We start from the raw sequence: 14,798 nt of genomic DNA, 5'->3' as shown, positions 1-14,798 counted from the left end.
CTCTCCAAATGAAAGAATTTCATTAAAAAAATGCTTGAGATGAAGTAAAAGTTAAAGTGAAAATACCTAAATACCTAATTATTCAAAACGAATGGACATACATAAATACACACACACACGCGCGTATATATGGAGAGAGAGAGAGAGAGAGAGAGGGGTAAAATTCTGTTTCACTGAAAATAAAAACACTTCCACTTTGACCATGAGTTTTTACCTCTGCCTCAAAAACTCTGTCGTGTTCTTTGTCCATCGCTGCGTGGAACACATTTGAAACTGGTCAACTTTTCCTTTTTTTTTTTTTTCTTTTTTTTGTAGCATCGAGTGCGCGCACGAAGTCACGTTCAGAGGCCGTACGTCCGTTACGTTCTGCAGACACGCGCAATGATAGCCGGAAGCATCGATAGGAGGAAAATAAAAATCGATCAAAATCACTGTAATTCGTGAGTGTAAACCTCTCACTTACTCTCCTTTTCACGAGCGTGGGCTTGAAATTCTCCGCCTCGGACGCTGCCACCGCACCGGAGCAGAGACGCTGCTACATTTGAAGGAAGTTGCTCGGTAAGGGGTTTAGCTGACGTGTGGAGAAGTTGAGACTGCCAGAGAGCAGATAAACAAACACAAACAAGCAGGGATCAGCTGAGCGCCTGTCCGGACCGAACCCGCAGCACGGAGCGATGTCACGGGGGGCGACTTTCCGCATCTGAGCCCAAGAATGAGCCACTGGAGACGGTGACTTAGACTGATCCTAGCTCCATGTAAACTGTCAACACTGACACACAAAGAATTCTGGAAACACAACACGAGGATCAACCGTAGGCATCAGCAGAACATCCACTGCTCCTGTCCCCGTGTCTTTGTCAAGGTAGCCAGGCCAACATGGACAGCCAATGAGTTTGCCCTCCACTGGTCAGCTGTAACGACACCAATACACACAACACAGCAAGGAGACTCAGGTAAACACTTTACATTAACTTTGCTTTCAACCAGTGACCTAAGCTAGCCTGGCAGGCTACATTTACTGCATGTGTTGGAATACTTTACATTTGAGCAGCCAGCTTGTGATCCATTCAGGTTGCTTCTTTTGTCAATAGCACGTTCCAGAAAGAGTCACGCCAGTGCTAACAACATGAGATTGTAGCTATCGCTGCTCGACATCCATTCAACTATCATCACAGGATGTAAGACGTAGTGACAGTATTGTGTCCGTCCCCTCACCTGATCTGTGTCCACTGCTGTCAGACGTGGGATCAACATGGCCCACCAGGCGACCCCAAGCTCCCAGAAGGCCTTGATGATGGAGTTGAAGTCCCTGCAGGAACAGCCAGTGGAGGGCTTCCGCATCACTTTGGTGGAGGAGTCTGACCTCTACAACTGGGAGGTGGCCATCTTCGGACCCCCAAACACCCTGTATGAGGGCGGATATTTTAAGGTGGGCCAAGACTTACAGAAAAAAAGTCTTACATTTCTGGATTAAGAATTCTTCAAACAAAGCAACATGTTTGGAGAATGACACACTGCACATTTGTTAACCTTCCCTAGATGTAGCAGCAGTATATTACACAGAAACATCAACAACACGTTCAAGGAAAACCTGAGGAACGGTTTAAGAGATGTTCCCATACGAGTTTGCCTTCCCTGATCTTGATTCTGATACCCGATCTTGCTATCAGCTGATATAATTCAACTGACACCAATAAATAACATAATGTATTTGTTTTAACCCCTATTATGTTAGAGGTTTATATTAGGAAGGACCTCCATATTATGTTTCAATACTTTGGGTCGAAAAGAGATTTGATATAAATTTTATACTTTAAAACATGTCAGTGTTCACGGTGCCGCTAACTGAAATACCCAGAGAGTCTACAGGGTCACCTTTTGATATTTGTGGTATTTTGATACATGCAAAGTTGACCCCTACACTTTTCCATCTCAGTCTTCTTTATTCAATCAAACTTTATTTATATTTGCCTTATGAATGTTTGATTAAAAGGTAGGATGTTAAAAAGTGGACTGAGACAAATCCACACCGTAACCTAAAAAGCGAAGGCATGAATCAAAAGACAAAACTTAACAAGGCATTATTAAGACAGAAAAAGAATAATACAAGACACTACAAAGCAATAATGAAGTACTACTAAGATAAATAGATTAGAATAAAATCTTGATTGAGTAAATCAATATAATCGACAGCGAAATACTAGGAATAATATAGATAATAAAGAAAATAATTAAAATAAGTAATGATACAGTGACATTAACACAAAAAGCTACATAAAAGTCAGACTAAAAACTATCAATACTTTCAGCTCCTCTCAGATTCTCTGGAAGGTTACTCCAGCACGTTGGATCATAATGGCTCAGTTTCCCCAAATCTTTGAGTCCCAGAAGAACCGAAGGATCCTCCTGGTTCATGAACCAGCAGCAGCACTGAGAGGTAGTCTGGTGCAAGGCCATGTATAACAGGCTAATAAAATACTTTCAAAATCATCTCGTGCGGCAGAATTTTGCGTTAACTGTTATTGACTGACTATTCTTTGATAGACCAGAAAGTAGAGAGTTACAGTAAACTAACCTGCAAGTAATAAACATGTTTGAATTTAATAAACACAGAATGCAAGTAAACTATTACCTGTGTGCTGGTTTACAAGGTTAAAATGACTTTACACTTATAAAAGAGGAAATATTGATAGCAGAACTTTTAATCATAACTTTCAACATCCTGATTAATTCTTTTTTTACACAACCCTTGTATAAATATTGCTAACCTTGTATGGAAGATAAAACATGAACAAATACATCCAGAAAAGGAAGCCAGAGAACTTTGTTTATTATCTACTTTGACAGTCTCCCTCCAAACTGCAGCCTTGATACCACACAAATCGCTACTGTGTTAGTGCTGATATTGAATATTGCCATGTCGCTAACATTTCACGAACTCTTCTTGACTAATAATACAAACCAGAAATCAATTCTTCTTCCCTTGCTGTTATAGAGCAGTGAAGAAGAATCAAACTCCAATCAGGAGACCCGAGTTACCTGGGATGCAGCAGGGTTCTGTTTTAGGGCTAATTATTTCTGTGGTTTTAACATAGTGCTCTTGCATAATCACGAATACCAATCTGATGTTTTCAGCCAGTACTGGAGTCATTTCTGAGGGGGGAGGGGGTGTCACTCAAGGGTCTGTTCCACTAACACCAAATGGGGGGACGTGTTTTGAAGAATAATGTTGGTCCCTCCAGTCGAGTCACGTTTAATCTAAGTCAGGATTCACTGATCACTAAAGCTGCTCTGGCAGCTCATGGAAGCTCAACAACTTCCTAAGATGTGTATGGGGTTTTTTCCTTAATTTGTCTTGTGCTTTTGCAGTCCTTTAGAAGAATACAGGTGATTTAGTGACCGTCACATAAAATGTCAAATCAAACTGAGTCTTATTAGAATGTCCGTACTTTTTTCCTTTGGAATTGCAGTCTTCTTGGCAAACCCTGTATTTCTCTGACACTTTTCTTCCCTGTCCCTCCTCTCTCCTCATCCAACCCCCTCGCTGTATGATGGCTATGCCTCAGATGGGTATTTTTAGCCATGATATAAATGGCACCTCACACAGAGAAAGAGTAAAAGAGAAGAGCATGATGACACTCATCTTCATGTTACTTATTCAGTGAAACTTCGCCAAAGTGCACCACATCGAGAGCCTGGGTTCAAGTCGGGGGGGATGATGGAGCGGGACGGAGAAAATGATAGGGAGAAGGTGTTGACGTTATCTGTTGTTGTTTACATTAACAGTTACATATCCTAGTATTTTACGTAAGTTATTCAAACAAATGCGATTTTTATATCTCAGTATCACAAGTTTGTTTCTAATGACTTCAGCATACAGATACCAGAGAAGCCACACACACACACACAAACCTTGAATTCCAGGGTGAACTTAGAAGGAATTCTTCATCCATATTCTTCTACATTAGATGTGAGTGTTTACATCCAGGGCAGATGTCTTGTCTTTCACATGGTTAGCAGACACCCCTAAACTAGAGAGTGCTAACCTCCACTGAGGTGAGCCAGCGGCCCCTGGCACGTTCATGCTCGGGCCCCAGCTAAAGCTGCTGGCAGCAATGAGTGTCTATATCAGTGTGCAGCTGCTCCATTGAGTAAGAGTGAGGAGAAACCAGATAATACTTCGATTTTTGTGTGAAGGAGCAGACTCATGCATGCTTTTGAGTGTGCTTAATGTATCCACTTGGTGGCGCTATGACCCAATTCAGCTTGAAGACGTCCCCAGGTTGGGTCTCATCAGACACAAGAATTTTGGAAACAGTCTGACCATGTCAAGTCCAGGTAAAATGGTTTCCTCTCCTGGTTTGAAAAATCAAAAGTGGCCCCCTCGCCATGGTAACGCCGTTTAGCGAAAACTCACAGACTTCCCAGTAGGCCCTCCCTGAGTGCTTCAGGTGTTTTTGACCAAATTTGAGATGGAACTGCTCAACCCACTAGGAAAAGTACATCAAAGGTAGAACCAGGTAGAAGTACAACTACTCTGTCCCAAAATGTAATGGATTCGTCCTCAGCCTGTTGTGCAAACTTCCACCATGTTTGGTGAAAATCCACCTCATAGTTTTAGTGTAATTCTGCTGACAGACAAACGAACACCACTGAAAACACGACCTCACTGGTGGAGGTAGTTAACCCATTCACAGGCCATTTGGAGTTTCCAGTTGCAGCTGATTGTGTAACTGACCTGCGTTAAAGGGCAGCGTTGGTAAGACAGAGTGAATGAAAAAGGCTCATCTCATGGTGCATGTAAAGTCTACAGCATGGTGTGTGTTTCTGCAGCTGTCTCCTCCGTTTGTTTTTGTCTGTTCCCTGTGCTATAAAGGCGTCCCCGACTTTCCTAGGATGGAAGCTTGGAGGTTTGGAACTCCTGGCAGGGTGTTATGACATTTGTGTGGTTGATGTCCCGAGGCTGGAGTAGTGATAGTCCTATCTGGGTGAGAGCAGGTCAGAGAGAGTCAGGGTGGCGTTTTACACACACACACACACACACACACACACACACACACACACACACACACACACACACACACACACACACACACACACAAAAGCCTACAAACCTTTCACCCAGATAACTGCAACATTTTTTAAACCTGTTCTACACAGTTCTAGTTCTGACTGAAAATGACTTTTAATGAGTGAAAAGGAAATGACTTTATTGGAGAAGAATTATTATTTAGCTTAAGAGGCCAGTTAGCCAGGAGGACACATTTTACCGCAACACTACAGTGAGACTTTAACATTTACCACAGGGATCACTAAAAACTTTTTTTTTTAAATTTTCTCAAACACAGATGAAAAATGTGTCCTCGCACGTTTCCTGTCAGTTTCATTGGTATACTGTCAATCCATCTGTAAATATTAATAGCTAGTGCTGTCATCCTCCTGCTGCAGCTCCAACCATGCTGCTCTAAACAGACTGTCACCAGATCTGAGACCAGCTGACCGGCTGCCTCTTAATGGAATGTGCATGAATGAAAACAGTACATTAAAGAGTAACTATTTTTCCTCTGAAAATCAACTCAAGTTACAGCCCGTCAAATGCTGCCGTGCGTCAGTTGTTTTTCTTGGAGACGTAGAACAGGGAGGGAATATTCTTGTGGTTTTATATGATTCCATGACAAAGATAATGCGAAAGGTTTCTTCAACATAGATGAGGAAGATGATGATGCAGAAGTGGTGTAACTGTAAAGACCATCCCACCAGCAACGTGGGCATTGTAGGATGACCCAGCCAGAGTCACGCTGTAAACGTGTCCATCGTGTCTTTCAGGCTCACATCAAGTTCCCAGTTGACTACCCGTACTCGCCGCCAACCTTCCGCTTCCTCACCAAGATGTGGCACCCCAACATCTATGAGGTAACTGATGCTTTAACATTAGGAAAAGATGTCAGGATGCCTTCTTGGTATTTATATGACTGCATATTCATGAAATGGATCATAGAGGAGCACCTGCACTTGATTTTTTTTCTGATAGAGTTTTATTTATTTTTTCTGCGCTAGCTTTGCCTGTGTGGGCTGAATGACACACTGGGGGCTGAGGTGTGTGTGTGTGTATCGGTCTGGGTTACTCGCAGTTGTAATATCTCCCTCCAGAATGGCGATGTTTGCATCTCCATCCTGCATCCACCAGTTGATGACCCTCAGAGCGGTGAGCTGCCCTCCGAAAGGTGGAACCCCACCCAGAATGTCAGGTAATCACTCTTATCTGACTGCAACATTGACAGGCCATGAAAGCTGCAAGTATACTAGCCTGGCCTGTCTATCCAAGGACCACAGTCAAACACATGATAGCTCATGTGATGTACATACTGAATAAATGTAGAATAAGCCAAATGTTCCACATCCAAAATTAGCAGTGCCTTATTTCAGCTATTCGTTTTCTCTGCGATACCTCCAAAGAAGCTTTGTAGTAAATGTAGCGTGTCAACATGTCTCCTGCTTGAGAGGAAACTTGTAGAGAGTGAACACCCGAGCAGAGTCTGTGTCTCTTGTGTAATTGAGCCACAAGGGAGAGAGGTGACGTAACTGCTCCGCCTGAGCCGAGCCAGGATGAAGTTCTACTGTAGTTTCAAAACGGCAAAGGAGAGCTTTTCTTTTTATTCATCAACAGAATCCGACATTGGAGTCTCCTCATTATTGTGTGTGTGTGTGTGTGTGTGTGTGTGTGTGTGTGTGTGTATTCTTTCATTAGGACCATCCTGCTCAGTGTCATCTCTCTGCTCAATGAGCCCAACACCTTTTCTCCGGCTAATGTGGACGCGTCTGTCATGTTTCGCAAATGGAGGGACAGCAAAGGCAAGGACAAGGAGTACGCTGAGATAATCAGGTAACACACGACTGACTCTAAAAAACTAGAATAACTACATTCAAATTTTTTATACTCATCAATACTATAAAAGAATGAAGTTCCACTGGTTGTTTGGTGCATTATATGACTGTTCAGAACCGTCTCGCCCACCCTCTGTCCCTTCTCACCCTCTCACAGTAGAAGTAATACACCTGAGCTACGCTGCCAGTCTGATGAACCTGATATGTGGCGTCATGTCACCCACATGTGAGCCAATGAAATAAATCAATCTTAAAAATCATCAAGTAATCTATTTCTAGGGAAGAAGGATTCAGTTTCAGTTGTTCTAGTCTCATATGTGGGCGACTGATATTTATAGTTAAGCCACCTTCTGTGTAAAGTTGTGAAAGAGCTGCTCCTTTTTTCTTTTAACCAGTACAGGACTGACTAGAGAATAATTCTCCAGTCCAATGTGTTCCTAAAAGTCCCGTATTTCAATTTTACAATTATATCTGCACTGTTTACCACGTCTGTACCGATGGATCGTAGAGCATTGAACAGGTCTGTCTGTATTTCTCCCAGCGTCATACCATCAGATTTACCAGTAGGTTGAAGTAACCGCTGGGTATTTATCAGCAAACGCTCTGTTGAGTTTAAACTGAGGTTGAAATGTTTACCAGTGACAAGATAAATTCCTGATGGTTTGTATTACCGTATTTGCAGTAAAAGCTGTCCAACAGCAACTGAATTTAACAACAGTCTCCCAGACACACACACTCAGGTGGAGCGTGAAGTGTGTGTCAGTAAAAAAGGGATGTTGGACAGCAACAATGCTCAGGAGATTTATCCGCCCTCTGAGAATTTTTAATAGTATCATCTCATCATCAGCATGCAAAGTAATATCGGCCTGTTATCGATCCGTTGAGCTGATATATTTATCGGGCCAGTTAGGCTCAACTCTCATCATCTTTGCTCAAGAGATGATAAAGAAAAACATGGTAATCTTATGGGCTCTTCTTAAATGTTTTGAAATTGTGCCTGTAGACAGCTCATGGTCCAGTGGGAGGGGGTCTGCTGCCTCTCTGGTTTTCTCTGAGTCCGGCACCTCTGTTGTCAGGCCTGCTCGTGGTTTCATGATGTGGATCACTGCTTTAAAATAAAATGACATCACAGAGGCGGAGTTAGTCTTAGATCTGATATTTGACATTCACCTGGTCCAGTGGTGTCTGCCGCTTGGTTTCACCCAGTGTTGGGATTCGGAGAATGGTTTATAGACCTCTGAACACCGGCTCTGTAACTACAGGCACCACTTAGGGACCATCAATAAATTTCTGTTAAAGTGACACCAAATCAATATTATTTCCAGTACTAAAGCTAGAGGAGTGGCAGTGGACAGGACGTTCATATTTTACACCTACAAGTTTATAAAAGACTCATATCCAATTATTTTATGATAAGATGAAGGTTTATTTGTATGCAATTATTTTTACAAAGAGAGAAGAACATTAAATATGTATTAAAGAACATTAAATCATGACTAAGGAGAATGTCGACGAGAATAAAATCAGAGGGCAAATCATACGACAGAAAATAGAATAAAATTACAATAAAAATATCGAAAAAAAGAAGGAGAAGAAAAAACAGAGTGAAATATGTTTTTTGGGGGGAAAATATGGATATGGAAGCTTTAAAGAACCATGACACTAAACTTAGTGAATTTATTTGGCAACAGGAAACAGGTGATGTCAACAGCTGCAGAGGCTGAGCGCGATGGCGTCAAGGTGCCAACCACATTGGCGGAGTACTGCGTCCAGACCAGGGTTCCCTCCCAGGACAGCAGTTCAGACCTTCTCTACGATGACCTCTATGATGACGACATGGAGGAGGAAGATGACGAAGAAGATGAGAGCGAGATGGAGTCCATAGGGGAAGCCGGGGGGATGAGCGCCGTGGAGGACGGTGGGACGTCCACCAGACGTTACGACAACCAGGATGACTCTGGCAATGAAGACTCATGATGATCTGGATGATGCCAACTCCCCCCACCGACCTCCTTCTTTTTACATGTCACGTTACAATTTTCAGTGTGTGTGTGAGTGTGTGTGTGTTTGTATGCGTGCGTACAGTGGGGTCAAAAGTCAACTGCCAAAAACTTTTCATCATTTATTGAACAAATGATTGGTCAAAAAAATACTTCTCCCATACTTTTACACGTGGTTTCAGTTCAAGGTTTGTTGGCACTGAATTAACTGAAAGTCAGAATTTCCACCGTTTGCCTTAATTACAGCTTGCACTCTGTCCGGCTGCAAATGTCGTGCAGAAACTATTCCAGCAGCGTTTGACTGCACCGCCGTGTGTGTAGCTTCTATTTCACGTATTTCTAGTGGCAGTTCTGTAGAGCTGCATCTCACAGAAGGCTGATGCTTGTGTTCATGCCACCACCTCCCCATATACATGCAAGACGTTGGTTGCAGCTGTGAAGTTGAGCTTGTCAAGTATGAAGCAGCAGAGTTTCCGTATCGTTCAGTCAGTGTCAATCCGTTGGACTGCTCTTGTCATTAGAGGAGGGTTGTCTTCAGATTGTTGGTCTTTAAGCTTTAGTTACTGCATTCACCTAAGAAACCCAAATTACTCATTTTCTGAATGAATGACATAAGTAATACATAATTATGTAATATATAAGACATAAAAATATATTTGGGCATTTGCCTTAATATTAATTAGATACAGTTGTAAAGAAAAACTGTTGGGACTCCAGTGAGAACCTTTCAGTCCCTGCTTGATGGAGAGGCTAATGTTGCTAATCAGGTCTGACCTAAGATACCCTAACAGTTGAAGTACGGTGATATTTAGGCTGATTGGCGGTTCTTCTTCCATGCAGACTCTTATTTTGTTGTTATTCAGGCAGGGTTTTTTTCCCACAGAAATTAATAAAACCATGTTTTCATGAAAACATATCATATAATGAAGAAAAACAGGGATTTTTTTTCCCCCTCTGGTGAATGCAGTATGCTCCTGTAGGAGAGGCATCACTCTACAATCAAACAGAGAAATATGGCTGCTTTCCAAAATATCCTTAAAACCTTCAGACATAAACAGCAGAAACTGTTATGGTCGTTTGTGCTGGAAATGTGGCGAAAACACATTTTTGTGAAATGTCCCTTCAGATATATCAGTATTTCAGTTGTGATCACTCCCACAAATATGATGTTTAGCATTTCAAAGCAATGCATTTTTTTATATTAAATCAGCCAAGAAAGCAAATGTTGTCATTTGATAAATGATGAAAACACTTTGTCCTGGTGGTGGTCTCTTGAACCTCACTGTCAGTGGTCAGCTAGCTCTGGCTAGTCCACGTCAGATTGTATGGTTTTGTGTTGAAACGTTGGCTCTGTCCACATGGTCTTTTCTTGTTTTTGTTTGTTTGTGTTTTGATTTGGTTGACATTCTGTCGCCGGTCATGTGTGTCTGGGATGCTGCAGATTGTCTGTTTGCTGTCCTGCTCATGAACCAGATGGGCTCGCCGGCTCCTCCTGTCCCTGTCCCGTGGCAGAATATCGTTCCTCACGCCTGTCGGGTCGACTTTGATGCAATCAGCTTAGAATTCTCAAACCCAGGCTCTGCCGTGACTCCACCCCCCCTTTGGACCCAATTTCACAAGAGTCCATCGTGATCCCTCAAAGCGAACTCATTAGGGCGGGGGGTTGAACGTGCCACCTCCTACGCCTCTCTCTGCCTCGCAAACCTCAGGGCCTCAATAGACTTTCACTGAGAGAGACAAACCAGTCAAAGAGAAATTGAACACACGGACTGCTCCTCACCTCCATTTTGTTTCTTCATTTCTGTGGCACTGGTGTTGCTAGAGGGCAGAGTGACATGAGCGTCTTCAATCCCGTCACCAGGGTGTTTACACGTGTATGACTGACTGCTGCTGTTGGTCCTGATCTGAATTCATGTCTCTCTCTTCACACACGACGCTTCAATAGATGTGAAAATGTTACCTTTTTTTTGCGCTATGACTCCAACTCTTGCAATTTAGTGAAAAACTCCTGCGCTACACGGCATCCAGAGTGAGTCTTATCAGCATCCAGGATGAAAATCAACATGCAGCTTATAGCTATACATTTGCATTTGAATGAATATGACACAGATTGCCTGTTGTATGAGTGTGTGTGTTATTCCATGTACTAGTCTATGGCTCTCTCTCGTTCCTGTCTCTCTGGAGTCGCTGCAGACTTCTGTCACTCCAGTGAGTTTGCTCAAATGACCTTTTGGACTTTGTTCAGTTGAGGAAACATGTTTGCGCTGGGCTCTAGTGATGTTTCAGGAGGCCTGAACTTGCAGAGGATGTGACTTCTTGAAAAAGATCCTCCTAAGTATTAAACTTTGAACACACTATTGTTACTGATATTACTTTTATGGCATTAAGTCAACCATGAACTCACACATTGGAGCTGGGTTTATGGTTATGACTGTTGGACACAAACGGACAAGATGGATTCTAATCCGAGGAAATCAAGTCCTGGGCAACAGCTTATTTTAAAGACTTAAAGCGCAATGGATGCATGAAGAGGATGTCCAAGTTGTTTGAATAAACTCTTAAGAGACACTTGTTTAGATTTTAAACAAGCTTCCTATGCTTTGGAGACCTGCGGATTGAGTCAGCTGAGGATGGGGTGAGACTAAAGGCAAGAGGACATCCACTCCTAAACAGGATCTTAAGGGATTTGATATCCAGGCACAACAGGAAGTGGATCAACGCCAGACTTCTCTGTACCCCATCTTTTCTTTTTCTCATCTTTTATCATATAGAAACATAGAGTAATGGAAAGTATTAATCTCATGTGTGTGTTAAATATGAAGCCACTTTGTTTAGCTTAGCAGAAAGGCTCACCTGGATCCATCCCAAAACAACAAAAACAATACCAGACTCTCTATTTGATACCGTTTTATAGGAACAAAAGCGAGAGCGCAAAGACGACCATTTATGATGTTACTGGCAGTTTTGTAATGTACTACAGTGCCCCGAAATTGATATGAGCAAAAAATACAACAGGGAAACTTTCTCATGCTCACAAGTATGCTCTTGTACTGCGAGACACTGGAGACTGCCCAGTTCTGAGAGTACAGGACTTAGTTGAGCATATTTTTAAACCTCAGACATGATTATAAGGACGTCACTGCTTTGCTTGTCCACTTCGATGGACGTTTTCATGAGCCACTGTGTGTTTAGCTTTGCTTGCTCTGCAAACGGAAGCTAAGTGAAACACTCGTCTTCTTGTAAAAATTAGATAACTTTCTTGTGCTCATCTAAAACTTTATCGACTGAAACTGAAATTTATTTTATGTCCACGTTTGAAGGATTCTGCAGTAAACTGTTCCTATTAAGCACCGAGTTTAAGCTAAGCAAATGGCAGTAGCTTCACATTTAACAAATACATATGAGAGTATAATCAGAAGTTTCATTGAACTCACAGCAGGAAAGCAAATAAGCACATTTCCCAAAATGTTGAATGATTGCTTTAAAGTTTAAAAAGTTTTAGCTGCCCACCTCAAATTTAGGAAGCAGTAATCAGCATTGGGTCTGTTATTTAGCAAAGTTTAGCTGTAGTGTAGCCTGTGTGGTAGCAAGTCAGTGGTCAGATTAATGCTTTTCAATCTTAAAATACTTCACTTTTTCTAACTTGTTTTCATACTGAGGTCAGGTGGAGAAAAGAGCCTGCAACGATTGTCATCTCTGAACAATGAGGAGATTCCCAGACTCAACCTAAGAAATGACTCACTGAAAAAAATGAATGCTGCGAAGTTATTCCGCACTGTTGCAAACAAAAACTTAATGAAGTCTTTTAGTTCTTTTCGTCCACGTCAACGTGCGCGCGCGTGTGCGCACAAATGTATTTTTTTTAAAGTGTGAGCCGACGTGGTCACACACGCGATGAACTGGCTTGTGTGCCCACACTTTTTCAATTCAGTGTCCACACCGATCAATGTCAATGCTGTACTTGTCAGTTCCCACTTTGATTCATTTACTTTCTTCATCATTTTGTGTTTGTGAGGATGCAAAAGTCACTCATAAAGATTCTATTGTAAAAAAAAAATAATAATAAAAAAAAAATACATTGTTGGGTTTGTTTGCAATATAGCTTTAAAATCTGTTGCAAAGCCAACATAATCTGAAACTAACAACACATGTTGGTTTTGGGAGTAAAATTAGGAGTGATACACAAGTGGAGACACATAGTTGTTGTGGTTAAATTGGAAAATCATTCAAAATAAAACAGTATGTCATCGAAACCTGCTATTCACCTTATTTTTTCCACTAATTCCTTGTCTTATTAGTTGTATTGATTATCAAATGGTTCAAACTTGATGACAAAAGCAATTCTGCAAAAAGTAATGGCAATTTGCTTCACAAATGCTTACATATGAGTGTATATTTAGTAACTAATATAGACAGACAAACCCGTTTTTCCTAATACTGATTGACTTAATTTATTTTTCTTTTAGCTAAAACCACATAGCTCATTATTTGTAGTGGAATGCTGCTAGATTTTGATATGGATTTTGTGGCTAAGGGCATGAAATCTGTTGTGAAAAGGTGTGGAATATCAAGGACATATCGGTAACAGCAACATTATTATTAATGGTATCACAATTTATTGGCTTCCCTGGTCAACTCACAGAAAACTGCAACATTATCATCTCGTCAAGCAGATGGTTTTGGTTTGTTATGACGTGGAAAACAAAAGAAAATCATACATTTAAATTTTTCTTCCACACTAAATATAGTTGTTCCAATATAAAAATGAAGTTTTAAATTAAATGAAGATACATGTAATTTTTTTGTTCAAATTAGTTTGATGTATGATGAAGCAGGCGGCACGGTGATGCAGTGGTTCACACTGTGGCCTCACAGAAGGTTCTGGGTTTGCGTCCTGGCTCCATCACAGGATCTTTCTGTGTGGAGTCTCCATGTTCTCCCTGTTCCTGTGTGGGTTCTCTCTGGTACTCCAGCTTCCTCCCACAGTCCAAAGACATCAAGAGGGGACGAGGCTGATTGATACTCTAAATTGACCGTAGGTGTGACTGTGAGTGTGAATGGTTGTCTGTCTCTATGTGTTGGCCCTGTGATGGACTGGTGACCCGTCCAGGGTGAACCCCGCCTCTCGCCCGAAAGCTACTGGGATAGGCTCCAGCCCCCCCATGACCCTTAACAGGATAAGAGGAAGAAAATGGACGGATGGATGGTATGATAAAGCAAGATGCTCAGCAGTGTCCATGCTGCCTGTTCATGAAAATATCTCCGTCACATTTCAAAACAAGCTGAGAATGTATTAAATCCTTTACATGGAGACCAGCCAACAGCTGGTACTGAGCTGGCAGGTCATGTGAGGTGAGTGCTGTCTCCTCTCTTGTTGTGAATGTATCATCTTACTTTTGTCCCCACCCTGTGGCAGCTTTTGCTGTCTGCAATTTATTTACGTCAACCTAATGAGTTAGAGTTCTCCATTAAAACTTCAAGATTTTAAAAATGTGTGTCCAAAAATTGACAAAATATCAAGAAGGGGAACAAAACATACCAAACATCTGAGGGACACTGCTGACTGATGTAGACAGGATTAGAAACAGATTGTTGTTTTTTTATTCATTTGTCACGTGGATTTAAATTCCACACATGAAAGTAGCAACACGTTTTCTCCTCAGTTTAGTGCACCAAATCAACATTTCATTGACATCTAAAAAGGCAATAGTGCTTCTGTATCTTATAGGACTTTGATAACTACAATGAACTATTTGTCACCATCCTCCCAAGAGCCAGACAAGATGTACGTGCAAAGGGAGCTGAGACCCGCCACAAACTGAGTGCTAGTTAGCGCACTACCATGAATGGTAGTGGGTTGAAAGTGTTTGCATTGCTCCTTCTTGCCAAAACAGCTTCCAAACCTGCCGTTTG

The 14,798-nt window shown here is 41.7% G+C and overlaps 1 protein-coding gene across 2 annotated transcripts; it reads left to right on the top strand.

Moving 5' to 3' along the window:
* Positions 1-287: 287 nt before the first annotated feature.
* ube2r2 (ubiquitin-conjugating enzyme E2R 2) lies at positions 288-13,218 on the top strand. 2 transcript variants are annotated; one of them, XM_086198750.1, is made up of 7 exons: positions 288-558; positions 867-953; positions 1,240-1,429; positions 5,827-5,913; positions 6,151-6,248; positions 6,749-6,883; positions 8,577-13,218. In XM_086198750.1, the coding sequence occupies exons 3-7, from the start codon at positions 1,253-1,255 to the stop codon at positions 8,860-8,862; spliced, it is 783 nt and encodes a 260-aa protein (XP_086054876.1). In that variant the 5' UTR covers positions 288-558; positions 867-953; positions 1,240-1,252; the 3' UTR covers positions 8,863-13,218. The 2 variants fall into 2 exon arrangements, with proteins under 2 accessions (XP_086054876.1, XP_086054875.1); XM_086198749.1 differs by having other exon boundaries at positions 334-953; positions 8,577-13,154.
* Positions 13,219-14,798: the final 1,580 nt, after the last annotated feature.

Source organism: Aulostomus chinensis, chromosome 3, assembly GCF_037954235.1.
Source record: "Aulostomus chinensis isolate RoL2024-O1b breed Wild chromosome 3, RoL_Achi_v1.0, whole genome shotgun sequence".
NCBI classification, from domain to species: domain Eukaryota; kingdom Metazoa; phylum Chordata; class Actinopteri; order Syngnathiformes; family Aulostomidae; genus Aulostomus; species Aulostomus chinensis.
Note: the sequence above shows the minus strand (reverse complement) of the source record. Positions and strands in the feature narration are given on the sequence as shown.